We start from the raw sequence: 26,887 nt of genomic DNA on the forward strand, positions 1-26,887 counted from the left end.
TGATTGAAGAAAAACATGGTCGTGAGGACGAGATTGTTACTTCAATGTTTGTGGATACGAATAATTTAGAAGACTACAGGTATTGGTTTCATATATCATGCTGTAGCCACACATAGAAAAACTAGACTGATGATTTATGAAAATAGCATAATTTACTACATACTGCCACTATCTTGCAGGATATGATATATTCATAGTAAAATCCTTGTGTAAGTGTGTGCTAGACATACTCACACGACAGACAGCTAGGTCCTAGATCTATAAAAAATGACAGTGCTTCACAATGCCAATAGTGTTCAGATAGTCGTTAGACAGTCGAGATGACGGCTAGTCTTTTCTTCAACTTCAACCTTGTTCGTCTCTAGTCATAAGTTTCCTCGTACTCCTCCTCGTACTCTTCCCTAGCCTCTGCCAACTCTTCGTAGTCGCTGCTGCTTGCACTTGAAGAACCCTCAACCTCTGCAAGGGCCTCCTCGTATTCTTCACGTGCTTCTTGAACAGACTCTCGATCGCTTTCAGACACATAATTACCCTCTGCATCTCTTGAAGGGAGGATGCCCGGCACACCAGTCTCTTCGTAGGGATCGTTATAGTCGTTGTAGTTCGTAGTGTTGTACTCGTTGACAATGATTGTCTGTGATGGTGCCTGTTCATATTCGTAGCGTCTTTCTTCTTCACGTCTCTCTTCTTCGCGTCTCTCCTCTTCTTCGTCGCTGCTGCTATCTTCCAGGGCGTGATGCAGAAGGGCACCACCTACAAGACCGGCGGCAACACCACCGGCGGCACCAAGAAGCAAGCCACCCTTTCCAGACGACTTCTTCTTCTTCTCTTCGCTGTAGCCCTCACCGCGGCCCTCACCACCATAGCTACCATGGCTGCTATGGCCATACTCTCCTGCCGGAGCCCCGTAGCCGGCAGGAGGCAGGGGTGGTGCACCGTAAGAGGCGGAGGGGGGAGGTCCTGGAGGAGGAGCTCCGTAGCCTCCAGGCGTGGGACCGTAGGGTGCTGCTGGGGGATAGGGCGAAGGGCCGCTGCCTCGTGATTCCTCGCTCGGGTAGCTCTCCATGGGAGGTCGTGGAGGAGCAATGTAGCCTGGAGCCTCCCACTGGGTGGCTCCGGTCTCCTTGTTGGCATAGTACCATCGCTGGCGGCTCTGGTCAAAGAGAGGAATCCATCCTTGGGGAATAGCCGGCTTGTCAGAGGGAGGCTGATAAGTTGGCATAGGAGGAGAGGCGTGGTATTGCGCAGGAGGGCCTCCATCTTGGTTGGCCGAATGGTAGCCATATCCGCCCTGCTCTCCTGATCCTGGAGCTGCAGTCAGACAAAGTTCCCACGAGAGTGAAGATTTTTGGGGGGGCATGGAACTTACCGGGGGGAGGAGGGGACTGGTAGGGCTGAGAGCCTCCAATTCCGAGGCTGCCAAACTGGCCCGAGAGGTTATCAACGTATGACATGGTGGGAGTCAAATGGCGCAGATGCGGCGGCCAACGCTGTGTTTGTCAGAGGAATGGAATTAAGTTGAGCTGGTGAAAAAGACGTCAAGTCACAAGACGCTGGGCATATATATGCGTTGATTGCTGGAGGGAGCCAACAAACAGGCCTCGCAAGATGATGCAGAAGAAGATGGTGGAAGTTTGGATGTCAAGTTATCAAAGGGCTTGGCTGCAGCGATCATGCATAGATGGGGCCTGCAGACGGCACGAGGCGCAGACAAAGCGGGTGATTTCAGGGGGGTGATTCAGTGCATGGCCGCCCGCCGTAATCACCTATTGATCCGTGACCTCTCCATATTGGTTACTTGTACTTGTACCATGAAAGAGGATCAATCACACTGGCAGTACAAACAAAGGGACTTTGAACGAGTAATACCGGCCGATGAATGTGGCTTGCTTTGTTGCTTTGTCCAATCAGTCACACGGGCCGTACCGAAGGCGCCATTTTCTGGCTGTTTCGAGGCATGACCTCCGTTGGTTGACCAGGGCGATGAAGTACTAATGGGTTCAGATGGAACTGACAGTTGAACTAGCAGCAGTCAAAATGCTTGGCTACATAACGTACCCAGTAAAATATAGACAGCTCAGCGCAGTTATAGGTGGCTAAGGGGACATGGAGAAAACAGATGGGGATTTCGCAGGTGAAGGTCGGAGTTGAGGGCAGTCTGTGATTGCCGGTGGCGGGGCATGGAGGGGTTGCCGAGGGGCATTTTCTGTAGGGGTCCATAGACGTTTGTCACAGATAATGTACAGTGAGGTTACAGTGAAGGTGATGAAAGATGTCGCTGTATCTGGATCGATATCAGAAGATGACTGACTGAATACAGTATTGGAGGCCCCTTCGAGCCATATATTTGCTCCATACAAGACATTCATCAACGTGGAACATGAACATTGCCAAGACCACTTCTGTCAAACAAGTTGCATGTGTGAGAGAGTATGTACCTGTTCAACTGTTTGACGCCCAGCAACATTGAACATGGAACTCTTGCACTGCCACAGTTCGCTGCAAGTGTGGAGATGCAGCCGCTAATCTGAGCGCCAAACGGGCAGCTCCCCCGCCTAGCCACGATGCAGCTACAGGCAGCTCTAGCGCCCTGTGGCCCGCCAAGCCGGACTCCGAATGGCGCAGTTGGCGGCATGGACAGGCTGACCGCAGGGCTCTTGTCTTGGCTGCGTGATTACATACTCGCGGCGACTATCCTATCCCAAGCTGACTGTCGATTATTAGTCCAGCCTCTCAAGCTACATCTCTTTGTTCCCTTCAACAACCAGACAAGACAGACATCGCCACCAGCTGCTACGGGCAGCGCTGTCGGATCTCGTCTTTTACTCTCTTTCCTTCCCCCTCCGCTCCTCTCTCTCCTACTCTTCCCACCTACTCGCTCTCGATCGATTCGATCAACTACAGACAGCCATGTCCGGATACCCTGGCCAAGGCTACCACGGCTCTAGCCAGCACGGCGGAGGAGGATACGGATATGATAACAACAACTATCCTCCTCCCAACGGCCCGCCTCAACCTCAATACGGCGGAGGCTACGGCGGCGGCGGAGGTGGTGGTTATGGCGCACCTCAAGGATACAACTCCCCTCCTCCGCCTCAACCTCAGTACGGCGCTCCTCCAGGCGGCTACGGATCTCCAGCTCCCCCCCATGGAGGTTATGGCCCTCCTCAGCCTCAATACGGCGGTCCTCCTCCTCACGGCGGTTACGGCTCTCATCAGCCCCCGCCTCAGCACGGAGGATATGGACCACCTCAGCCTCAATACGGCGACCACCAGAACCAATATCCTCCTCCCGGAGGTCCTCCCCCGAACCACTACGCACCTCCTGCGCACCATCCTCCTCCGGGTCTAGATGCCTACGGCTATCCCCTCAACCCTCCGACTGCCATGCACGCAAAGGCCGGCCCCCCGCCTCCCTCGGCCCCTCAGCAGTTTGGTCACGGTGCTCCGGGCGGCTACACCTTCCAGTACTCCAACTGCACAGGAAAGCGAAAGGCACTGTTGATTGGAATCAACTATTTTGGCACAAAGGCCGAGCTCAAGGGATGCATCAACGATGTCCACAACGTGTCGGCATTCTTGGTTGAGCGATATGGCTATAAGCGCGAGGACATGGTCATTCTGACAGATGACCAAAGCAACCCTGTCATGCGCCCAACCAAGGCCAACATCGTCCGTGCCATGGGCTGGCTTGTTAATGGCGCGCAGCCCAACGATGCCTTGTTCCTTCACTATTCTGGTAAGTAGGATGCCTGTCTCGAGGGGGATTATCAGGATGCTAACCAAGTTTGTTTCTAGGCCACGGCGGCCAAACCGAGGACAAGGACGGCGACGAAGACGACGGCTACGACGAAGTTATATACCCCGTGGACTTTGAACAAGCTGGACATCTTGTAGATGATGAGATCCATTTCCATGTTGTCAAGCCTCTGCAGCAGGGAGTGCGCCTCACAGCCATCTTCGATTCATGTCACTCGGCAACCGTCATGGACTTGCCCTATGTCTACTCCACCAAGGGTGTCCTCAAGGAGCCCAATTTGGCCAAGGAAGCTGGTCAGGGCCTCTTGGGCGCCATCTCCTCCTATGCTTCGGGCGATATGGCCGGCGTTACGAGTAGCATCATGGGCTTCGCTAAGCAGGCATTCGGCGGTGACGGGGCTTACAAGAAGACTGTGGCTACACGCACATCGGCAGCAGACGTCATTATGTGGTCTGGCAGCAAAGATGACCAAACTTCGTATGTGCTTTGGCATGTTTTGTTGCGATTTTCAGATACTAACAGAAATTCACAGTGCCGACGCCACGATTGGAACGCAAGCTACTGGTGCCATGTCGTGGGCTTTCATTTCCGCTCTGAAGAAGAATCCCAAGCAGAGCTATGTCGAGCTGCTCAACAGTATCCGAGAAGTTCTCGAGACCAAGTATACTCAGAAGCCACAGCTATCTTGCAGTCACCCCCTAGGTATGTCCTTTATTCGAATTCGATTATCACGACTGTGTTCTAATACGATACCACAGATACCAATCTTCTATTTGTCATGTAAACCTAACAAAAAGAATGATATCATTGAATACAAACTTGTGCATCATGTGAAACCCCGTACTAGATGTGTGTAAAAACGGCTCCAACACTAGGTCTGCTTCTTCTTGGATACCCAACTTTTGACCACTCTATTGCTCCTTGGCCAAAACTCGATGTTGATTGTTTTCCCCTGTCGATTCACGACAAGGCGAAATTTGTCTTCGTAGTGTGTCCCACAATATTCTTCTCTCGAGTGCCATAGAATTTCGTCTCCATTCATCAATCCAGCTTTCGCCGCCTCGGAATGCTCAACCACCCCGCTCACGATCTCAGATGCGAGACTTGATTGGTCAAACCCCATATCCAACACTCGTTGTTCATCTGGTTGAATACCATCAAAAGCCGTCTTCATATCCTCCAAGTCCATGATTTCACCGCTTGTCATTCGGTAAAAGTGCTGCTCTGCAGCCTCTTCGCCAATCCAATCCCCCAGATACTTTAACCAGTCTTTCCTCTGAACTCTTTCGCCACGACGTCGACGGCTGCTGATATCAGCCACAATTTCGTCGATTGGCCTAAGGACACCCGTGTTGCGAGCGACTGAGGCGCGACGAGTGAAGCAGTCCATGCGAATCATGTAGATGCAGCTGCGCATTGCAATGGCTGCCTTTCCATACCATGAATCTGGTGGAATCTTGTCCATTGGGTAAGATACAAAGGGATTCGTAAAGTACGACGAGAGGTAGCCGTTGAGGGTGGCGCGGAAGTAGTCTGGAGGACGTTGGCCGAAGCGAAATGGGAGATAGATTGTATAGATGTGAGATAGTCCTGTGGTTTGTTGTTAGTAGATGCTGCTGGAAGGAAAAGGGGGTGAGCCTGACCTTGAGTGAACCAATCGTTTGGTGTGCCATCGTCTTCGAGATCTAGATGGACCCATGTAGCTATCAAGGAGGAGTTGAAGAGCCGTACTAAATCCCAGTCATTCTCGTCTTTGGTATCGTCGTCATAATCGATGAGAATCTCGCTTGCTACTTGAGTTGCTCGAAGGCCTCTGGGGACTTTACGTATAAAGATTTGGCGAGTAGCACTCTCATCTTTGAAGAAAGCGCAAAGACGAGGAACCATATTGCTAGTAAATTCTTTCATAGCTTCGAGATTGTTCGGTAATGTGTCTATCCAATGGATTCCACGAAGCCCTCCTCTGGTCCCATCTTCATCGCGAGCAGGCGTTGGTATATAACTGCTGACTTTGCCTGTCATGAAGACACATTCAGAAAACTCTTTGAGAGATGTTGCTCTTCGGAAAATGTTTCCTTCTCCAAAACTGCTCAGCGATCTGGTTTCTTGAGGTGATGACGAGAGATCCCACTCAATCGTCACATCTACCGCGGCAGCTTCTTTGACGGCAGGGATGGGTATGAACGATGAGGCTATACCAATAAAGCCTTTCTCAGTTCTCGCATAAATCTGAGTCTCGAGACTAGAAGAAACTACATCTTGTAGAATCGGTACAGCGTCGTATTGGATCCTAAGATCTCCTTGTACAGGTCGATCTGTTTTCCACGCCAGAAACGGATTCTCGAAAAGTTCATACTCGACAGAGATGGTGAGTGGCCCAAGGTCATCATATGCCTCAATGTTACCAAATGTATTTTCAACATCTCCAACAATGGTTTGAAAGTAATGAGTTTCGTCCAATTGGCTGCCTCCCTGGAGGCCTCTGTTGAGGCCTCCGATGGTCAACTTGACGGCTATGCAAGCGAGTTTCGTACGGGAGCTGTCATATATCGGCATGAGATTCATGCTTAATTGAAGATTGCGCCTATCAGACATGATGATCCAATTTAAAGAGGTTTCGGACGAGTTGCAATAGAGGTGAGTGAAAGACGAGGAGTGTGTTGAGTAGAAAGGATTGGGGTTGAAGCTAGGCTACATGTGTAATTCGCCGTGATTTTATATGCATGCATTAGTGCGTGGATGCCTAGTATAGGAGGAATATTTATTCACTACTTCCATTAATATTAACAACGCACATCCTAGAGTATGAATGAAGCAGAGAGGAAAGCGGTTGACTACATGTATTAACCCGGTCAAACTTCTATTTGAGGTAGTAGCTATCCGGTTCCCCAGGGACTGCATGAAATTTGGGCATTGGAACTGAAAACCTGGAAGCTGTTTATTTACTCTTACAAGCATTTACCTAATTAATAAATCCCTGGTTCTTTAAGTATCTCCTATTATATCTACATTTCTCTAGTGACTGCTACTATACCTATATTTCTTTAGTAACTGGTAGTAGATCTATAATTTTCTAGCAACTGCTACTGGATCTATACTTTCTAGCAACTACTACTATATCTATATTTCTCTAGTAGCTGCTAGTATACTTATATATTTCTAGTATTTACTATACTCGACACCTGCTGAACATAGGAACATGTTTATAGTAAAGGGCAAAGTCTGTGTACTAGGTATTAAGTACGTTGCTAACTACATACCTACTGACTTAACTGAACAACCATTACCATTATATACCCATGATACAGGTATGATTCATGAGTCCAAAATGCGCCATGTGTTTTCGAAATTTGTAAGTCGAACCCCGTAACGTGCAACTCTTGAAAGATACTACTGACCTTTAATCAGTGTCTTGCGCCATGTTTCTTATCGTGCGCGATGCTGAGAGAGTGCTCGAATTCGTTCTCCAGACCTCCGTTGCTGCTGATTTTTGGATCTAAACTCTTGGCTAAGGTTGGGAATGATTCTTTCAGCTTGGTGAATATATCTTGAATCTCCGGATGGGTGGGAACCAGGCTCGGTTCCAGACTCAGATTCGGTGGTGATTTCTCCATCTCCAGATTTTCCATCTCCAGATTCTCCATCTCCAGATTCTCCATCTCCAGATTCTCCATCTCCAGATTCTCCATCTCCAGATTCTCCAACTTCGGATGAGTTGCCATATCCCGAATCACCCAGATTAGAATCGGACTCGCTGTCGGCGCTGGGCCCAGAAGCCAGTCTACCAGTCTCATTATCGTCAGATGCGGTAGATCCATGCCCGTCATCAGAACTCGAGGAAGATTCAGACGAGTCATCATAGTCCGTCATCTCAACATCATCACCTAGAGTACCTAGGTAGTAAACATTCATCAGCAAGGTAGTACTATAATTATATTTGTTTTAGTACTTGTCTTTTACGGCACGGGATGCTGGGTATTAAAATTGAATTGTTAAATAGGCGTTCCATTTTCTAAGATCTAATACTACAAGAACAAAGACATAGAGGTACATATAAGGAAAACCAGATGCAAGTTTGAAAACAATGAAGACGTCGTTATTCGTTGTCATAAAACATGAGTATAGTAGTAGTACACTGTTAGACAAAAAACAGACAATTTGATGAAAGAATAAGAATAAAAAGTGGAAAAAATGAAAACACCAAGAAAGGGTATCACCACAAAATGAAAAAAAATTGTGTGAAAGCAAATGTACCCAATCTCAACCTTTACTGATCAACTTTGCCCCTTATTCTCGAACAATTATAAGCATGCCCGAGAATCTCGTCCTCCGCTCTAGGACCCGCGGGAAAGCCACAGTGACACCGAAATTTCTCCCGGCTCTCCTTGCACCTTTTCACCTGCTGTTTGAGGTGCTGCATAAGCCCGTACTGTGAAAAGCCCTTTCCACAGCGGCACTTGATATTCTGGTGTGGGTGGGCTTTTGAGGATCTCATGTGAGTATTGAGCGCGGACCTTTTGGCGAACCTCGCTCCGCATTCTGGGGCTGGGCAGATATGTGGTCTGCCGCTGCCGTCGGTAGGAGGGATGTTGCTGATGCTGGTGCCAGAGATAGGGTTGGGGGTGGTGGCGGGAGCAGGGTTGAAAGAAGTGGCGAGAGCAGGGGCGAGAGTAGTGACCGGAGCGGAGATGAAAGAAGTGGTCAGAGCAGGGACGAAAGGAGTGACCGGAGCAGGAACGAGAGGAGCAGCGGGAAGAGCCATGAAAGGAGTAGCGGGAGCAGGGACCAAAGGAGGGGCGGGAGCAGGGACGAATGCGGCAGCCAGGAACTCATCGATATCAAAGTACTCATCGATATCGAACTCCACCACTTGGTTAGGTGGTGCCACAGCCTCGGGAAGTTGATTTCCCTCAACAATGCCAGAAGTCTGGTCATTCAAGTTGTTGGGGACATCAACTTCAGGAAGGGACCCATCTGGGTTCCGGTTGTTAAACTCCACGAGTGGTTTTAAAAACTCTTCCCAGTTAATCTCCGATGGCATGGTTGTGGAGTCCTCTGAAGCCATGATTACCAAAGCAGAATTGTCGTGGCTTGAATAGGGGTAAGTGGGAAGTGCCAGGAATAACCAAGGAGAGTGTGGCTGTGTGAAGTGAAGAGAGTCGGAAGGTGATATGGTTGTGTGAAGTGAAGAGGGTTGAAGCTGATATATGATTGTGTGAAGTGAAGAGTGTTGAGGCTGATATGTGATTGTGGGAGAAGGTGGTATCAAATTGATTGTGAATCTGGAGCTTGTGTGTGTGATATGGGAGGAAATTTTGGAAAGAGGATTCAGGGGGGGAAGGCACCCTTATATGGGATTTGGAAAGAGGAGAGATAAGCTCGAGTGACTGGGCAACGGGCATAGATTTGGTGTAAGTTTACAGAAATATCTGCTCAGTGGAAGATTCCGACAGCAAGAATCAGCCACCGGAGAGATATCGACTGTATAAAGTAGACAATCGAGATCTAGAACATTTTCATTTGATATAAACTTCATAGCAATCGCACAAAGGCGTTGGAAAACAAACATTCTCGGGAGATTTGATCCGCAGGAATCAGCCACTGGAAGAGGCAGACTGCGTAAAGTAAACAATCTAGATCGATATAAACTTCATCTGGTAATAAACTTCATAGCAATCGGACAAAGGCGTTGGAAGACGCTGGGACGACTATGTAAAGTAAACAATCGAGGCCGATATAAACTTCATTTGATATAAACTTCATAGCAATCGGACAAAATGCGGTGTAAAACGCCAGGTAGATACATCTAGACCCTCGAGAGATTCTGGCTGCAAGGATCAGCCAAGTAAGAATCAGACTGCGTAAAAGAAACAATCGAGTCCAATATAGATTCCATCTGATATCAATTTCAAAGCATTCGGGCAAAGACGCTGGAGGACTGCTCGGCAGACTGCGTAAAAGAAACAATCGAATCCGATATAGACTCCATCCGATATAAACTTCATAGCAATCGGACGCTAGACGTTGTAAAACGCCGGACAGATCCACAAACACCCTCGGGAGATTCCGTTGTAGGAGAAGATAACGGCTGAGCGAAACCAAAATATAAACAGAGTGGCTGTCTCCAGGGGAGATAAGCAATGTACCTTTTTCCATAAAGCTGTGACTCTAAGCAGTAAACCTTGAAATTCACAGGAGAGAATACAAATGCTGAGTGGGCAAGTACAATTGACCAGCTAATGCTGCCATTGATAATAGAAGACAGAGATGGGTAGCAAAATTTGATGTATGGTGCCGCTATAAAACGACGTGCCGAGAGCTACCAACACTTGTATATGTATTGTGATCCTACCTAGTAGGCATTGAGAAAACCTGTGGGAAGTAGATACATGGTATTGTCTAAATACATTACATAAAATAGGCGTAGATAAACTTCAAAACAAATAACCGTCACAACTTCGCGTAGGTACTATGTAGCCAGGAGTTATCTACCTAGGATACGTTACTTTTATAATCCAGTGTTATGGTCAAGAACAACATGAAATAAGCGTACATAGGTATAGTAAACTTCAAAACAAATCACCGGCGAAGCTTCACGTAAGGAGTGTGTAGTCCGGGATTATCTAAGATACGATGCTTTTGTACCTCACGGGAGTGGTGTGGTCAAAAACACCCCCCTGAGATGACTCAACGGCACGGTCCGGGGCCCGCATAATTGGGAAAGTATATCTACAACATTTCTCTATCGGGAAATTTTTCAACGGACGCCAAACTCTATATCTACTTCGATTCCTATAACACTCCATGTTTCACAGGCCACAGCGAGGATTATTATAGTTCCAATCAAAAGCGCTCAGAATGCCGTAGAAATGGATTGCACCTCCCAGCACCACAAAAGAATGGAAAATCTGATGAGACGCGCCAAAGATGTCGAATTTCTCCGGTATTCGCGACTCTGGGAAGTGTGTCTGGGACGAACTTAGCAACAGCCACCAAGAGTACTGCTTGTACTAGAGGAACTTACAACGTAAAACACAACGCCCGTCAAAATCGAGACACCCTCGAGATAATAGTACCGTAGGCCGGCTTGTTTATCTAGCTGATCATACGGAAAGATAGTGGCGGCGTGAATAATGGGCGCAAAAGCGGACAATCCCGTACCGACAAAGGCAAACACTCGGAGGTTGCGCCACTTCGGACTCTGAAGCCGGGGACTTACAACAACAATACCGGTCAAAAGTCCCAATGTCCCAATCTGAAAAGCCAAAATGGTCAACAGGCAAATACATCCATCACGTGAAAAATGTACATGGAACATACCATTGTCCAATACAGTTTCTGCAGATTAGGCTCACAGTAAAAGCCTATATAAATCCCCGAGATAAACGACCCCAAGATCTGAAAAACAATGGAAGTATAGTCCAATCTCGCCCAAAGTCCCGACCATGTCTCGGAATGGCAAAGCAGCATATGATACATGGACGAGATTCCATAGCAAATAATTGACGTCGACAAGTATATGTGAAACACCAGCTGGTCTTTCCAAGACGCATCAGGGTAGTGAGAGCTAAAATACACATAAAGAGCGTAATTGCCTACGACGGCAATGCCGGCAGGCACAAGGTGAGTGTATATGTTGAGCGTCTCATTGTGCAAATACCCAAGGCTCTCGAAGCAGAGCTTGGTGGAATACGTGACGGGTCGATAGCCGGTGCGAATGTACGAGTTGTGAGCATACCAAGACGGCACTTCGCCGGCAGTCAGCAGCCGCCGTGTCGTCTTTGAACCATGAACATTCTCGTCTCGGCTGTCGCTGGCGCCATCCAAAGTCTCATTTCTGCCGGTCGGCGACAGGCGTCTATACAGCGCCATATATAACTCGAGTTTATATCCCTGGATATCCGAGAAAACGAGGTCCCGGGACGGAAGAGAGCAGCGTCGCCCAAGTTTAGTGGTGGTGCCGGATATGTTTTAATAAGGCGCAGAAGCAGAGGCCCGAAAAAAAAGAGGAACCGGATTTAGACAGGGTTGACGGGTATAATAAGATCTGCCAATGGCAAGGAAAATTGCGAAAGTAGGAAAAATTGGCGAAAACGTGCATGAAACGAATAGCCTCATGTGAGCTATAAATAGGGCTTGCGACCACAGTTCCCTACGCGAGGAACTTATATGTATTGACTTAGACTTGTCTAAACACCATAGTGGCCGTCTCGCGCGTGTTAGAGACTCCGTCTTTACTCTATGCTGAGCCGCAAATAGTTATCCTATCGGCAAAATTATTAAACGCTATTGGTTCAGCAAGTCCCATTTCATTGTTTCTTGAGACATTTACAAGCATTTGGGAAACCCAGAAGACTAGGGGGTGATGACAGGACAAAAGGTGGTCAGATATTAGGTCGGTTCGACGAGCTTATTATTGGTTGCGCAACCCACACATGGTGGCATCTCGGTGCAAACAGTTGGACCTCATGACCATGTTTTTAACGTTGTCTATTCTTTCGCATAACACTGCCCTGGGAGATCACCTTCGAAAAGGATATTAATAGACGAGGCTCTTCGACGCCAAGAGCAGACCCAAGCTTCCTTACGTGTATATGGCCCGACTTACACGTACGCTCCTCACTTAGCTGGGCAAGTCCAAGTTGAAGCATGTCAATCCTATACTATTTTGCGCAGCTTTTGAGCCCTGGGAATCGGGGCCCTCGGGATGGTGCCAATAATCTCACCGTTCCGCCCGGGCTCTCTCTCATTAGGACTTGATGAGGTTGAAAAGAGCTCTCGGGATAAATGATGTGCAAGTTCCTTTGTAAGTCTCGTTTGAGGGCGCCTCCTCACGGCCTCAGCTCCCATGATATTGAGATTCGAACCCCGATACTGCTTCTGTGACCATGAGCAACAGCACAGATGCTCTACACACGAGAGTCAACGGCTGGAGAGTGTCCCCCGATGGCCGCGGAACCATGGACATACTCTGGACGTGCATCGTCACCACATTCCTCTGCACATACACCATCCTCTGCCTCAACCTGCCCTCGAAACACGATAGCAACGTACGCATACTGGGCCGCAAACTCCTGTGGATGGCCATTTCAATCGCCGGGCCCGAATTCGTTCTCACCGCAGCTGCCGGCCAACTCGCCGCCGCTCGAGACTCCGTCAAGGCATTCCACGCCCTCGGACACACCTCATGGACGTACCGACACGGCTTCTTCGCCAACATGGGCGGATTCGAGCTGCAGCCCCTAAACGGCGCCCCGTTCCGCGTCAACTCGAAGCACATCCTCTGGCTAATGTCCCGCGGCCACATCCAGTACCCTGAAATCTCAGACGAAGAGCTCCTAGACAAGTCCAAGCGGGATACCGTTTCCAAGCTCATCACCTGCTTCCAGGTCGGCTACCTCATCGTGCAATGCATTGCGCGCGGAGTCCAGGGTCTCCCCGTCACGACAATCGAGCTGTCCACCATGGCCATTGTCGTGTGCTCCATCATGACCAGTGTCTGCTGGATCTCCAAGCCTCAAGACGTCCGATATCCCGTGCGAATCGAGATGGCCGAGACCATGGACCAGGTCCTCCGCAGAGCTGGCCCTGTAGCTGCACGGCCGTACCGACAGACTCCCCTCGATTTTGTAGATGACTTGACGCCGAGTTGGGCTCTTAACATCCAGCCCTTCATCAAGCTGCCCGTCGGACCGTTTGAGCGTCCCTTGCCCCGGATTGGCGACAGCAGACTGCCGTGGCTGGAAACACTCGAAAGTCTCTACCTGTGCATCGCCACCATGATCTATGCATCAATTCATCTCACCGGCTGGAATTTCAGGTTCCCTTCAAAAGCCGAGCAGATCCTCTGGAGAGTATCGAGTCTCATCCTGGTCGGCACAACAGCCCTCTTCTGGGTCCTAGAAACAGGCGCAATCTGGCAGCGCTACGGCAGCGGACACAAGCTCTGGAAAAGGATGTTTGGAAGCGAAGACAAGTCAGGCGTCATAGTAACGGTGACGGAGGACGTAGCTGAGCTAGAAGCTGGACGACCACAAGCTGATAGGCCACCCATGCTGGTATCGCAGCAGCCCGTTGAGGAAAAGGAGGAGGAGGCATGGGCGCCGAAACAGCTCCCGCTCGTGTGGGAGTTTTGGACCATCTTCCCGGTCGCCTTTATTTATGCGCTGGCAAGGTTCTACATCCTCGTCGAGCCTATCGTTGGGCTGAGATCCATGGAAGCGGGAGCGTTTCAGACGGTGAACTGGATGGGCTTTTTGCCGCACGCGGGGTAGAAGAAATGCATGTGTAAGTACCGGTATGATCTAGGATTTAGATAAAGGCTGAATACCATCAAGTGCCGGATGGCTTCTCCTCTGATCATCTTAACGCATGAATGCATTGGAGATTGTTGTCATGCAGAGCCCTGTCGTTGTGGTCCTCGTTTAGTAGTACCTAGATGTTAGTCTAGACTCTAGAATTAGTAGATGGATTACACTAATAATCACCAGATAGGAGAATATCGTCCACGCATTCACCGCCATGTTACATCTTCACATTCAGGAGACGCACAGTATGTATAAACCAGTATCTCGTCATATCGTTTCGCGAACATCTCCCAACATGGAGAGCTAAGCAACAAGCAGCTGACCCCATGACAGGGGCGAACCCATGGAGGCGGGAGCGGGCCCACTAACGTTATCAACTCAGCTCTTCAACTCTAAAGCCGGGGGTCTCACAATAGCACATGCACTCACCTCAGCTCTCCGATATCGTACAGTACAGTACAGTAACAAAACCATCTCCAATCTCGACAATCTCGTATTTCACTCGGTATCTTCAATATCCACAATGACGAATACAGAGAATCGTGCATCCGTCCCTGTAAGCTTCCTCGACGGCGGCCTCGGCACATCCCTAGAAGACAATTACAGCATCACCTTCGGCCCATCAACCCCCCTCTGGTCCTCCCACCTCCTAGTCTCCGATCCATCAACCCTGCTGCGCTGCCAAAAAGATTTCGGAGACGTCCCCGTCGACGTCATCCTCACAGCAACATACCAAATCTCTTTGGAAGGTTTCGCAAACACCAAAACTATAGAGTATCCAGATGGCATCGCACCGGAACATGTGCCTCGCTTCCTCGAGACCGCCGTGCAAATCGCAGAGCAGGCGAAACAGCGCAGTTGCGGCGTTGCGCTAAGCATTGGCCCGTACGGCGCTTGCATGGTCCCCAGCCAGGAGTTTAGCGGCAAATACGACACCGCCCACGATTCGGAGGATGATCTCTTCGCCTGGCATCGCGAGAGGATGGAGGTCTTCGCCAGCATCAGGGACATCAGGCAGCGTGTCCGGTACATCGCCCTTGAGACTGTCCCGCGCCTCGACGAAGTTGTCGCCATGCGCCGCGCCATGAGTGCCGTCCCTGGTCTCTCATCGGGAGTTCCCTTCTGGATCTCCTGTCTGTTCCCCAATGAAGACGAAAACATTCCAGATGGAGGCTCTCCCGAGGCTGTCATCCGGGTAATGCTGGACCCGTCCCTCGCACCGGCAGTTCCCTGGGGCGTGGGCATCAACTGCACAAAAGTGTGGAAAATCGATTCTCTGCTGCGCCGATACGAAGCTGCAATTAATCACTTGCTGCAGGAAGGCCTTATTGAAAAGTGGCCTGCATTGGTGCTATACCCAGATGGAACAAACGGCGAAGTGTATAATACAACAACCATGCAGTGGGAAATACCGCAAGGCACGGAACAGCAAGACAGAGTTCCGTGGGAGACGCAGCTCGCGGAAGTAGTGAGGGCTACAGAGGCGAGAGGCAAATGGCCTCAGATCATCGTAGGCGGGTGCTGCAGGGCTCGTCCGAGCGATATCCAAAGACTTCGGGGGTGTCTAAGTACTTGATCCTAACGCAATACCTAACAAGAAAAAGCAAACAAAAAGACTAAAAAAAGCACGCAAGAAAGAAAGAAACATGTTGCCTGATATCCTTCTAAGCCATACTGTTGAAACTCACACCCTTTCATCCTCCCCTTCAGAAGCCCAGGCTGGAGATGTCAGCACTGAGTGGCTTCCCAGACATCATCTCCGCAACCACCTTGCCTGTTCCTAAGCTCAAACTGATTCCCCATGGGCCGTGTCCTGAAGCAATAAAGACACCTCCCGGGGACTGCTCCGCAGATCTGAAATCCTCTCCAAGCTTCTCCTCTGGCAACCTCGCAATGTATGGCGTTCCCCTCTTCGTAATCGGCCTGAAGCAGAGTCCTTCACGCACAATCTCCAAGTCCTCTCCGTTAGGCGTAGCAATAAGACGTCGTGCAATGTCCTTGAGCTTATCGATAGACTCGTTAAAAGTCACCGCCTTGACAGTAGGCTTAGGCAGAGGAATAGAAGCATGGTTCACCCCAGCAACGTAAATCACTCCATCCGGTCGAGAATACACCTCCGGCGAGAGTTGCCCCATCGTCGTATAAACAGAGTGACATGTCGTCACCTCGCCAGGGGCCTTGACAACGACCGAGTGCCCGCCCAGGCTCTCAATGGGAACGTCGACGTAGTAGCGGTTCTTGAACAGGTCGTGGAAGATATGGGGGGTCCAGCATCCCGCCGCCAGGAGCACTCGGGTCGCCGGAATCACCGTCTCCTCCGAAGTCTCCCCACGGCAGACGACCACGCCGGAGAGCTTGCCGGCTTCGTCGGTTTCCACGCGCGACGCTGTGGCAGGGTTGTGGATGTGCACGCCGGCAGCCTTGACCTTTTCCAGGAGAAACTTGCAGAACCTCAGGGGATCCCTGGTCACCGTCAGCAACTGCTTTCATAAATAGAAACAATGTACGGAGTAATATGGGGGGGAATGTATGTAAGAAATGCAAAACAACTCACACAATCGCCGTGCCGCTTCCATCGTCAATCACGCTCACCGAGTCGCCGTCCACCCTCCTCAGCCACTCTGGAATCTCCCCGTCCTGATGCTCCCTCCGCGAGTCCACGAGGCTGGCTCTGCTCGTCCCCTCCAGCAGCCAATCTTCACCTCTCTTGCCGTTCATCAGCGTCCCGTGAGGCTCGTAGCTCACCGTCACGCTCTTTGCATATCCCCATCTCTCTCTGCCATTCTCCGCCTCGGCCAGCTTCCTGTGCTCCTCGAAGCTGAGCTCCGCCAGCGGCATCAGTTCCGGGCGGAACCAGTCCTTGGCCAGGAACCCTCCCGCAAAGCCAGAGGCCGAGGCGAAGAGTTCATTGGCAGAGTCAACGAGGTGGATGGAGTCGCCCGGCTGGTGTTGGAGGAGATAGTAGGCCGACGACAGGCCAATAACACCACTCCCAAGGATGACAGTGTTGGTCATGGTGTCTTTCCACTGTGTGTTGGTTGCAAGCAAGATCAAGATGAGATGAGGCTGTCAAGGTCTCCGTCGATCTCTCGCCCCAACAGCAGCTTTCAGCTCTATATGAATGAGACAACAAAAGACAAGACAGCTGCCTCAACCCCGGAACCGACCATCTTATAACTCGAGTCAGTCCATACGCCATCCGGCTCACCGTACCGGAGAGGCTACCTTACTTCTTCGATCCAGTAGCCCCTCATTCTCACCCCCACACGGCGGCTCCTTGCTATCGGCCTGGGAAAAAAAATATCCCTGTCCTTTCCGAAGCCGTTGTCACCAGGGGCCGCCTACTGTGCTGTGCTCGTACTCTCTTCCTTGCCCTTGCATTAAGTAAAAGAAACGCTCGCCTCGATACCGGACTCTTGCAATTGTCCGCTTAGATGACGTCCAAGGTATTCATTGTGACCGGCGCCAGCAAGGGCCTTGGCGCAGCCGTCGTCGAGCACCTTTTAGCGCAATCACACAAAGTCGTCGTTACGGCCAGGTCTGAAGATTTGCTGCGGAAGCTCAAGGACGCACATCCCGACCAGGTGGAATATGTGGCTGGCGATATAACAAGTACAGGAGTGAGTTGCATTTTTCCAAGGGTGGTGAATTACTATCTTGGGTATGAGCTGCGAATATCTGACAAGAGTGTGTGCGGCTAGATTGCCGAGAGGCTTACGGACCTTGCCGTCAAGTCATTTGGAAAAATCGACGGCGTAGTCATCAACCATGGAATTCTGGAGCCGGAGAAATTCGCAACGGCTTCGTTGGAAGACACCAAGCGTCTCTACGATATAAACTTCTTCAGCTACATTGCCATGGTAAGACGGCAAAGCGACGCCTTGTCATCGTCTAGGACGCCTGCTGACATTACATAGGCCAAGGCTAGTCTGAATGAGGTCAAGAAGACTCAAGGATGCATCCTCTGGGTTTCGTCAGGAGCAGCTCTCAAGCCCTACGTTGCATGGAGTACCTATGGCTCGTCCAAGGCGGCCATCAACTCCATTGCGTCCCATCTTGCGATTGAAGAGCCTGACATCACCAGCATAACCATTGGACCAGGTCGGGTAGACACAGACATGCAAGCAACTCTACGGCTAAAGGGCAAAGACACTATGGACGAGAAGCAGTACCAGAGCTTCGTCGATGCCTTCCAGCAAGGCGCACTGCTCAAGCCTGAGCAACCAGGGACTGTCATTGCCAAATTTGTGGCCAACCCCTCACGTGAGCTAAGTGGAAAATATCTTGTGTAGGTCCCCCAGTCCCGGATCATAATGTCAATCACTAACTAATCATGTCTAGTTGGAACTCACCTGAGTTGGCGGCGTATCAAGGATGATTTGGTTGCTTTCCTGCATCTTCGTCATGTTAGCCTTAGATCAAGACAAAATAGAACAAGATAAAAGTATAAAGTAAAAACATTGCAGTCAGTCGAAAGATGAAAAGCTCTTAATGATCTCCACATGAAGATTCAGTATTAGCATGGAATATAAGTTTTTTCATCACGCAAATGTGTAAGATGATGTGCATCAAAAGAAAAAAAAGAAAAAAAGCTACTGCCACCTACCTCATGATTCAATGCCGACATTTCTCTCGCAATGCCAATCTCCATTCCACTGAGAGCTTAATACCATCAGTTAGTCTCTGATGCAAATTGCTCACATGGCATAGCTTGAAATTCCAGAGTCGAGCACGTTGTGGTTCAGGAGAGTGTGTCCGCAGTATGTATCTCGGAATTTGATAATACTTTACTTGGTACATCACGATGTGCCGAAAGCTTGTCGAGAGGAGCGGGTCGGTTCTTACATTGTCAAGCCTGAAAAACTCTGCACTGCCTGGGAGAAGCATTGTTAGCCACGCAGCACAACAAACGAATCGCCCGTAATAGAGAAACAAAGTGAAGCACCAGTTGTGAATCAGCAAGTGTCTATTGGCTTAAGACGTGTCTGTCAGCAGGGGAGGCTTGTCGGACCTCCTCAGACTGGGGCGACAACATATCTCATCATAGAACCAATTGGGGCCCGTCGCGGGATAACCGGAGGTTTCTTACCTGTAGTGGCGAGCAGCAGCGAAGGCACACATGATGCCGACGAGGAGATGCAAGCTCTGGGCTCTTTTTGAGCTGATGCAGAGCTGTTTTTTGCTCTCTTTTGCAATGTGGTAGAATGGTGGAAGAAGGAAAAAGTTTCTGAACCGAAGCTCGAGCTAATAAACATTTTTTTTTTCCAAAGCTGGTTCGCGCTAAAAAGATCCACTTGTACTCCATACTTGGTGAAATGCTGTGGCACGTGAACAAAGCCCCTCTGTAAGCCAGTCAGCGACAGAGTCTCAGTGGGCTGCACTGCTATTTCCAACCAGCGCGCGCCAGTAGCAGCACACATGCTGGGCGCGTCCAGGTACCGGCTACTTTGGCCATGTACCCGTGCTCCAGCAGCGCTCGAGTATAACAGCAGCAGCTGCCCCACTAACAAACCGTTTGGCCGGGAGATATTCAAGTCCATCATTCATCACTCCCTAAAAGCCGGCTCAGGCTGCATATTGCCCTCAGAAGCCTCACAAATCCAGCCCTGATTGTGTTGAACAAATCCTGCGCCCTCTGACTCTTACTCTTATTCTTTATCTATATTCCGTCTCTGCCGCCTTTGTCCACATCTTCCGTGCCTGCCTCTGTTTGCGCAACTTTGTTCACTCTCCGCCGCTCTCAGTCTCAGGCAGTATCGCGTCTAAGCCACAGTCTGGTTTACGAGGCATCTCTTTCAATATGTCGGACCATGAGTTTGGAGGTACGTTGAGCTTCTATGCAGCGCGTTGATTTCTTTCATTTTTTTCAAGTATTCTTCTTTCCGTTCTTCAAAAGAACCATGGTCATGCGTCACTGCTTCCGTTGTTGTCGCCGTGGCGAGGGACCAGTAGGGCCGAGCTTTCGGTTTCATTGTTTGTATCATGAAGTCATGGCATTCTCACACAAACTTGCCATCCGTGCCCGCGCATCACCGTTAGATGTTTCTTTGGTGAACTTATAATGGTAGCGGATTCCATCTTCTACTTGCGCTCTTGATTTCTTCTCAGCACTTATTTGACTCCGCGTCCTTCCATATCCGCCCCCGAGAGTCTGTGTGTTCGCACCACCAAGCCCGCTAATGTGGGACTACTATAATGAGAATGACTGGACCAACTTGGTTCCAGGCAACAGTACCACACTACACTAATAATTCATGCTGTCGACATTACATTGCTAACATGTTCTCTTACAGGAAGCAACGATGACTTGTCACTGCCCAAAGGTATGTTTACCCCCCGCCTCGCAGTGAAACATCATATTTCAGTGCCACCCCTGGCGGTTATGTGATACATACACATCACATCATCACATTGCAGATTTTGAAGCTTACAATGTATTAGCCACCGTTCAGAAGATTGTAAGCGAAATATTGCCGCCGCAGACGGGTGTCTCTTTCGCAAAAGAGGCCCGTGACCTGCTCATAGAATGCTGCGTCGAATTCATCACCCTCATTTCTTCAGAAGCCAATGAAATCTCGGAGAAGGAGGCCAAGAAGACGATTGCGTGTGATCACATTACAAAGGCACTAGAACGCCTTGGCTTTTCGGATTACGTGCCTGCTGTTCTAGAAGCCGCAGCAGAACACAAGGAAGTTCAAAAGGTTCGCGCATGTCTCCCGCCGCCACGTCCTCAGTCTGCAGCGCTAACATGTGTCAACAGGGGCGAGAGAAGAAGGCAGACAAATTTGCCAATAGTGGTATGTCTATGGAAGAGCTCGCTCGGTTGCAGGAAGAGCAGTTTGCCGCGGCCAGGCAACGTCACATATGATGGGATTTTGTTATGGTGATGTGATATCCGGAGAGAGGGCGTCAAGGTGGGCATCGCTAGGCGTTTTATTTTATAAACGGTGATGAGGGTTGGTAGACAGGTCAGATTCTGATTTGGGCCTTTTGTTTCCGGGAGTTGGTTTCGTCAATATTTCTTTAATCTATTCGTCCTCGGAGGCATACTCGTGAATCTATTAAATACATGTACTTTCAAGGTTCTTTCGTCTTTCACCTGATGCTGTTGATGCTGTATTGTAGTTAGGTAACTGGTGATCGCCAGCTTCCTTCATCTTATCGATAAGGCATCAAAGGGTTTCAATGATGTAACATTAGGCACAGCACAGCGCAGCACAGTACCTGCAAGGCAAGTACCTGCCTGTCGCCTCTCACATGCTGCGCCCCACCATTGGTTCGCGCCCATCTGCCCATCTCCAAATTCTTTGAAGCTGCATGAATCTGCCCATCCATCACCGCTCTTTTTAACCATCGACAGACTCACTGAAAAAATAATCAAAAATCGGCCAAGATAGGTCGGAAACACCGCAATCGCCATCAGCCCTCAGGCCCTCGCGTCCCCCGCTGGCTCGCTCGCAAAATGGGACAAGAAGAATCCCATCTGGCCTCTGCGGCTGGCCCTCCAGCTACACTCGAAGAGAGAAGCCTGGAAGCCGTCGCTGACTATATCAAGAGCGGCAATGCTCGGCGCATTGTGGTCTTGACCGGCGCTGGCATCTCGACTGCCGCTGGAAGTAAGTTGGCCCATGAGTCTGCCCCATATTGATGCAACTAACAATTGCATAGTTCCCGATTTCCGATCGCCAAAGACGGGCCTGTATAGCAACTTGGCGCGCCTCAAGCTCCCGTATGCAGAGGCCGTCTTCGACATCTCCTACTTTCGCAACCACCCCGAGCCCTTCTATGTGCTTGCCCAGGAATTGTATCCCGGGAAATTCCATCCGACCATCTCTCATGCCTTCATTGCGCTTCTTGCCGAAAAGGGCCTCCTTCAAATGCTCTTTACCCAAAATATTGACTGTCTCGAACGGGCGGCTGGCGTTCCTGCGGATAAGATTGTCGAAGCCCATGGCAGTTTTGCGACACAGCGCTGCATTGAGTGCAGAGTCGAATTCCCCGATGCTGAGATGAGAGCGCATGTTACTCGAGGCGACGTTCCTAAATGCAATGAGTGCAAGGGACTGGTAAAGCCAGACATTACATTTTTCGGCGAAGCCCTCCCAAGAGACTTTTCAGAGAAGTCACACAACACTGCCATGGCGGATCTTGTTCTTATTATTGGAACAAGTCTGACGGTATATCCATTCGCAAGCCTTCCCGAGATGGCGAGAAAAGGGATACCGCGTGTGCTCTTCAATATGGAGAAGGTTGGTTCATTAGGATCACGACTTGATGATGTACTAGAACTGGGAGCATGTGATGATGGCATTCGAAAATTAGCCGAGTTGCTGGGCTGGACAGACGAGCTGGATGACACGTGGAGAAATATTGTTGGAAATGAGGACGCGGAGAAACAACTACGCAGCCAGACTGTTCGTGACGAAGAGATTGAAGATGAGCTGCAGAAGTTGACTGGAGAGATTGAGACTGTCCTCAAGCTTGAGGAAGAGGAAGAGAAGAAGGAAGAGAAGAAGGATGCAGATGAAGAGAAGAGCCAGAAGGTAGGCGATGATGCGCCAAGTGATACCCAGACTACCAAGGGTGACGCAGACGTTAAAGAAGCTGTCAAGACAGAGAATGTCAACGCAGAGCAAGAAAAGAAAGTAGAGGAACGCTCAGAGGCTGATTCTAAACCGGCGGACGAACCCGGCTCAATTACAGCACCACCAAAAGTCCAGGAGAGTACTGAGCGAAAAGCACAAGATGCTACGACGGCAGAGAGCAAAGACGAAGAGCCAACAAAGAAAGAGGGTGAAGAGAAGCCCCAGCGAAATTGACTTCAAGAATCTATGTTATGACTTGATAGATTGCATGATTAGTTTCCGTACATTTCCTTTTAGATACATACGATGCCGATTCCCTACTTACTCATTTGGCAGGACGGCTGGGTTTCAGATTTTGCTACTTATATGTTTGTTATATAAGCTCAAGATAGACGATATTTCCTTGGAACAGAAGGCAGAAGCAATACATCATCTGCCATCAACGCTCATGGTCCTTTCTAATAAATGGCCGACACAAGTGGAGTTTCATTTAATTCACAGTACAACTAGGCCTATATGTTGAAATAGCCTCCTCGATATCTTACAAAGACATTGCCAGACTCCAGAAATACAGTCCCTACATATGTATATACTCACAGCCCACTATCAATCTGCTCAGGAATATTCGTATCCGTCCAAGTCCCCCACTGTCTACACGTCTCCGCCACTACATTCGGAATCTTCAATCCCCTCACTGCCTCCGGATCTGCAAGGAAATGCGTAAACAGCCCAGCCGTGGCATGCCAGGCAATATGGCAGTGAAACGGCCACACGCCCGGATTGCTCGCCGCGTCAAATTGGAACACGACGTGTCCGCCCCTACGAATCAGAAAGACATCGCGGCGCTGTGGGTTGGATGGCCTGATGATTGTTTTGTTGTCCCACTGGCCGGGACCTTCGTGCAGGAGATACATGTTGAAGCCGTGAAGATGCATAGGATGTCTTTGAAGATCAGATTGTTAGCTCAAGGATCACCTGGTTTAGAAGATTGTTGGAGATGAACTTACGGAGCGGGGGAATTATTGAAGAGGTTCACTCTGACACTCTTTGCCGTGCTCACGTTTCTCACGGACCATTCGGGTTCAAAACTGTAGTTACCCAGATTGCTCAGCAACAAGGTCGGACTGTTGTAATTGCCCCTGAATGTAACGCCGTCTAGTGCCCATAAAGTATTACCAGACGCGTTTTGGAAGATCGTCAGCTCCATGTCGAGCTCCAGATCTGGTTCCGGAAGGGCAAGCTCCATGACAGGCTCTGTGACCGAGAAGTCATCATTCACACAAGTTAGCGGATCAGGAACATCCCAAGGTGTGGACTCGGGGTCTGTCTCGGTATCTGCATCATCGTAGTAGATGGCTGCCAAGGCATATGGTTGGTTGGCATTAGAGCATGCGCTGATGTTGCTGCGCATCCAGTAGGCGTCCAGATCACCGTCTGCTTTGACAAGGACATCACTTCGCTGACCAATACCAAGTGTAACGACTTTTGTCACGTAGGGCTGGATATCCACAAAGTCGTTGGCAATAACTGTCATATTATGCCCATCAATAGAGAAGCGCTGAAGGCCTTCCGCCCCGGTGTTCATAAGTCGAAGGAGATGAGTCTTTCCACGTTCAAACTTGAATTTCGAAATACCGGCGTTGTTGGTACATGGCGTACCATCTGTAACCTGGGAGCAGTCGAAGTCTCCTTTGCCATTGATCAAATTATTGTCAGAGTTGAACCTAGTCAACGCCTGCACAGGACTCATAGTCTTCTCAACCAGATCAAAGTATTGTTCATGATACCAGTCAGACAACATCACGGGACCAATATCAATATCGTAATCTTGCGATTTCGGTCCGTGGATCACAATAGGGCCTAAAAGACCACCAGCATACTGCGAGGAGTAATGCGAGTGGTACCAAGAACTGCCATACAGAGAAGCCGCAAACTGATATGTGAAGCTCTTCCCCGGAGGCACGGGGCACTGCGTCACAGAAGGCACGCCGTCTTCCCAAGGAGTCCCCTTTTGAAGGAATCCGTGCCAGTGGAGCGCCGTGCCTTCTTCCGGGCCGGTGATGTTGTTGTTTAGAGTTACTTGAATGGTGTCGCCCCAGTTTGCCTCGATCAATGGGCCGGGGAAAGCTTCATTGATCAATAGGACATTGAGCTGATATCCATCCGGAGCAATGACACCACGGCTAACTGTAAAGTTATAGTATCGTATGACACCTGTATTAGGACTTGTATCATAGTAATTGGTGGTGTTATCAAGAGTGCTCCATGGATATCCGTTGGGCGTTGGATTATTCGTAAGGAAAGCAGGGAGCATTGGGGCAGCCAAGGCTCCAAGAACAGATAGGCTGAAGAGATGTTATAAATAGTTTCTTCTGAGCAAGCAGGTAGGACAACATCAATACATACCCATTAGTTTGTTTCTGGGAGAGTCTGCTTGTGGCCAAAGAGGCACGTGCTTCCATTCCTCGACGGCTGAGAGAAATCCCCATGATGGTTGAATGATGATCCGAAGATAGTCAAGCTGGAGGTGATTTTCGTATATCAGAAGAGATCATGCCCACACAACTAAATTCTCTCTTCTTCTCTTTATATTCTCTTTATATACGCATGTGTATTTACATCTTCAGCGGTAATTTCGGCGATTTCGTTGATTTCGTTGACTCACTGTTCGGACTTCACCTCTGAAGGATTGACAATAGCTTACCGTAGCCCACTGAATCCTAAACGGGATGTGGTCCAATATATGTAGGTAAGATAATTCCGAACCGCCATCATCAAAAATTCCCTCTACCCCTGTTGCATAAAACAAATGCGGCTGAACGGTACTATTGCCTACCAAGAGTCAATCACTTCAAACACCCATATCACATCCTCTTCTTGGTCTCTTGGCGAAAAGACAACGCCAATAGTCGCTATTGGTGAAGTCATTCAGCCCAACCATGTCGGAGGATTTTCATGACACAGCATTCTAGCTTCTCGTATACCTGAAAAGGAAGATTAAAGGGTATAGGCCAAGCCATATAGCGTCAACAGAGCATCCAATTGTTGCTGAATATTTAACAGCTGATCTGTTTCGAGTGTCCAATTCATCAAGGAACGTTACACTATAAGTGCCCAATGAAAATTCAGGTGGAATAATGTTACTATCCGACGCTAGATATATGCAGGAGATATCTCGTGCAATCCACTTGAAATTGTGTCCCTTGCGACGATTTGAGAAAATGGGTGTAACATAGACTATCTGTAACCAAAGACCTCATTTCAGACAACCACCGACTGCCTTATGAAATATCCTCTTTATGCATTATATGATGCCTCAGGCCGTCTCTCGGCACTCTCCTCGCTGCTCCGAGCATTTGAAATATCAACCCTGCATTTATAGTCAGCAGACCGATAAAGTGGCCATGGGTTTATCACAAGGTTACACCTAACACGAGGCAGACGAAGGAATATCGATGAGGAGCTAGGCATTCAGTTATATTATCCTACTTTGCCAAGATGGACAACACTGTAGTGGTATAATAGTGGACCCAAAGTCATCAAGACATCCGGGAGCTGAGACTATCGAGAATCTTGGTCTCATTGGTGCTACATTCATCGTCATAGATTCACATAAAGTAATATTGAGTAAAGGATACGAGAGGTGTTTTGCCGCCATAATTTGCATGTCCACAATGGCGGTAATTTCATGCAAGTGGTTACGCCGTTTGGCTTAAGCAGGGATATTTGAAGTGAATCGTTACACAAGGCGGATATTTCTTCCGATAGCATGAGCAAAGCTAAAAATATCATTCCGAAATATTGTCTGATTTCACTCCTGTTAATCGGCAAATATAGGGTCGAGATGAGCTGAATGGGCCCCGTTGCCTCCATCTGAATCGCAACCCTCAGTCAGGTGGTCACTTTGTATCGAGTATCAAGAGTCGAAATGGAGGAATAAGAGATTATACGACTTGTCATGTGAAGAGCTGTGGCTACAGTTCAGAAGACCTGCAGCTGAGGGGTAGGGCCTCTCTTTCTCGAAGAAGTAGCTGATTTGATAATCGTAATACATCCCCCTGAATAGCGAATCCTTTGTGGTTTGTTGTACAAGCTCAACTGGGAATATCTTCCGATGCAGATGATGCAGCAGTAGCTGATATAAATCACATGATAATCCATCGTGGGAGTGCAAGAGCCGCAAGTGTTGCAAAGAACAATTGACAAGCTGAGCAAGATACCACCAGATGAGACTC

At 49.2% G+C, this 26,887-nt stretch overlaps 13 protein-coding genes across 13 annotated transcripts; 6 read left to right on the forward strand and 7 right to left on the reverse strand.

Moving 5' to 3' along the window:
* Positions 1–134: 134 nt before the first annotated feature.
* M431DRAFT_216571 (hypothetical protein) lies at positions 135–1,563 on the reverse strand. Its single transcript, XM_024913516.1, has 3 exons — positions 1,370–1,563; positions 470–1,305; positions 135–415 (listed from the first exon to the last, which is right to left on the reverse strand). Exons 1-3 carry the CDS (start codon positions 1,452–1,454, stop codon positions 362–364), a joined length of 975 nt encoding a protein of 324 aa, XP_024772049.1. The 5' UTR covers positions 1,455–1,563; the 3' UTR covers positions 135–361.
* A 1,169-nt stretch (positions 1,564–2,732) lies between these two features.
* On the forward strand, positions 2,733–4,597 carry M431DRAFT_148421 (hypothetical protein). Its single transcript, XM_024912777.1, has 4 exons — positions 2,733–3,739; positions 3,799–4,237; positions 4,293–4,462; positions 4,519–4,597. Exons 1-4 carry the CDS (start codon positions 2,911–2,913, stop codon positions 4,542–4,544), a joined length of 1,464 nt encoding a protein of 487 aa, XP_024772050.1. The 5' UTR covers positions 2,733–2,910; the 3' UTR covers positions 4,545–4,597.
* Positions 4,598–4,600: 3 nt separating this feature from the next.
* Positions 4,601–6,589, reverse strand: M431DRAFT_532903 (hypothetical protein). Its single transcript, XM_024920880.1, has 2 exons — positions 5,404–6,589; positions 4,601–5,350 (listed from the first exon to the last, which is right to left on the reverse strand). The coding sequence occupies exons 1-2, from the start codon at positions 6,353–6,355 to the stop codon at positions 4,632–4,634; spliced, it is 1,671 nt and encodes a 556-aa protein (XP_024772051.1). The 5' UTR covers positions 6,356–6,589; the 3' UTR covers positions 4,601–4,631.
* A 597-nt stretch (positions 6,590–7,186) lies between these two features.
* Positions 7,187–7,672, reverse strand: M431DRAFT_484416 (hypothetical protein; the record flags this gene model as incomplete). Its single annotated transcript, XM_024916196.1, has 1 exon — positions 7,187–7,672. The coding sequence occupies one exon, from the start codon at positions 7,670–7,672 to the stop codon at positions 7,187–7,189; it is 486 nt and encodes a 161-aa protein (XP_024772052.1).
* A 355-nt stretch (positions 7,673–8,027) lies between these two features.
* M431DRAFT_7792 (hypothetical protein) lies at positions 8,028–8,825 on the reverse strand (the record flags this gene model as incomplete). Its single annotated transcript, XM_024922630.1, has 1 exon — positions 8,028–8,825. The coding sequence occupies one exon, from the start codon at positions 8,823–8,825 to the stop codon at positions 8,028–8,030; it is 798 nt and encodes a 265-aa protein (XP_024772053.1).
* Positions 8,826–10,460: 1,635 nt separating this feature from the next.
* Positions 10,461–11,709, reverse strand: M431DRAFT_121104 (hypothetical protein). The gene is made up of 3 exons (XM_024912120.1): positions 11,081–11,709; positions 10,785–11,015; positions 10,461–10,728 (listed from the first exon to the last, which is right to left on the reverse strand). Exons 1-3 carry the CDS (start codon positions 11,630–11,632, stop codon positions 10,570–10,572), a joined length of 942 nt encoding a protein of 313 aa, XP_024772054.1. The 5' UTR covers positions 11,633–11,709; the 3' UTR covers positions 10,461–10,569.
* A 481-nt stretch (positions 11,710–12,190) lies between these two features.
* On the forward strand, positions 12,191–14,185 carry M431DRAFT_510542 (hypothetical protein). Its single transcript, XM_024919499.1, has one exon. The coding sequence runs from the start codon at positions 12,649–12,651 to the stop codon at positions 14,032–14,034; it is 1,386 nt and encodes a 461-aa protein (XP_024772055.1). The 5' UTR covers positions 12,191–12,648; the 3' UTR covers positions 14,035–14,185.
* On the forward strand, positions 14,152–15,708 carry M431DRAFT_216670 (hypothetical protein). Its single transcript, XM_024913517.1, has 3 exons — positions 14,152–14,200; positions 14,255–14,312; positions 14,401–15,708. Exon 3 carries the CDS (start codon positions 14,411–14,413, stop codon positions 15,641–15,643), a length of 1,233 nt encoding a protein of 410 aa, XP_024772056.1. The 5' UTR covers positions 14,152–14,200; positions 14,255–14,312; positions 14,401–14,410; the 3' UTR covers positions 15,644–15,708.
* A 65-nt stretch (positions 15,709–15,773) lies between these two features.
* Positions 15,774–17,082, reverse strand: M431DRAFT_91423 (hypothetical protein; the record flags this gene model as incomplete). Its single annotated transcript, XM_024924261.1, has 2 exons — positions 15,774–16,530; positions 16,622–17,082. 2 exons carry the CDS (start codon positions 17,080–17,082, stop codon positions 15,774–15,776), a joined length of 1,218 nt encoding a protein of 405 aa, XP_024772057.1.
* A 419-nt stretch (positions 17,083–17,501) lies between these two features.
* On the forward strand, positions 17,502–18,445 carry M431DRAFT_90997 (hypothetical protein; the record flags this gene model as incomplete). The annotated part of the gene is made up of 4 exons (XM_024924205.1): positions 17,502–17,687; positions 17,769–17,927; positions 17,985–18,355; positions 18,409–18,445. The coding sequence occupies 4 exons, from the start codon at positions 17,502–17,504 to the stop codon at positions 18,443–18,445; spliced, it is 753 nt and encodes a 250-aa protein (XP_024772058.1).
* A 1,162-nt stretch (positions 18,446–19,607) lies between these two features.
* On the forward strand, positions 19,608–21,149 carry M431DRAFT_148437 (hypothetical protein). Its single transcript, XM_024912778.1, has 4 exons — positions 19,608–19,889; positions 20,361–20,390; positions 20,509–20,768; positions 20,828–21,149. The coding sequence occupies exons 1-4, from the start codon at positions 19,868–19,870 to the stop codon at positions 20,933–20,935; spliced, it is 420 nt and encodes a 139-aa protein (XP_024772059.1). The 5' UTR covers positions 19,608–19,867; the 3' UTR covers positions 20,936–21,149.
* A 209-nt stretch (positions 21,150–21,358) lies between these two features.
* M431DRAFT_216723 (hypothetical protein) lies at positions 21,359–22,976 on the forward strand. The gene is made up of 3 exons (XM_024913518.1): positions 21,359–21,683; positions 21,736–22,610; positions 22,669–22,976. The coding sequence occupies exons 1-3, from the start codon at positions 21,530–21,532 to the stop codon at positions 22,714–22,716; spliced, it is 1,077 nt and encodes a 358-aa protein (XP_024772060.1). The 5' UTR covers positions 21,359–21,529; the 3' UTR covers positions 22,717–22,976.
* Positions 22,977–25,141, reverse strand: M431DRAFT_539081 (multicopper oxidase; the record flags this gene model as incomplete). The annotated part of the gene is made up of 3 exons (XM_024921045.1): positions 22,977–23,594; positions 23,660–24,997; positions 25,059–25,141. The coding sequence occupies 3 exons, from the start codon at positions 25,139–25,141 to the stop codon at positions 23,246–23,248; spliced, it is 1,770 nt and encodes a 589-aa protein (XP_024772061.1). The 3' UTR covers positions 22,977–23,245.
* Positions 25,142–26,887: the final 1,746 nt, after the last annotated feature.

Source organism: Trichoderma harzianum (assembly GCF_003025095.1).
Source record: "Trichoderma harzianum CBS 226.95 unplaced genomic scaffold M431scaffold_10, whole genome shotgun sequence".
Classification (NCBI taxonomy): Eukaryota; Fungi; Ascomycota; class Sordariomycetes; order Hypocreales; family Hypocreaceae; genus Trichoderma; species Trichoderma harzianum.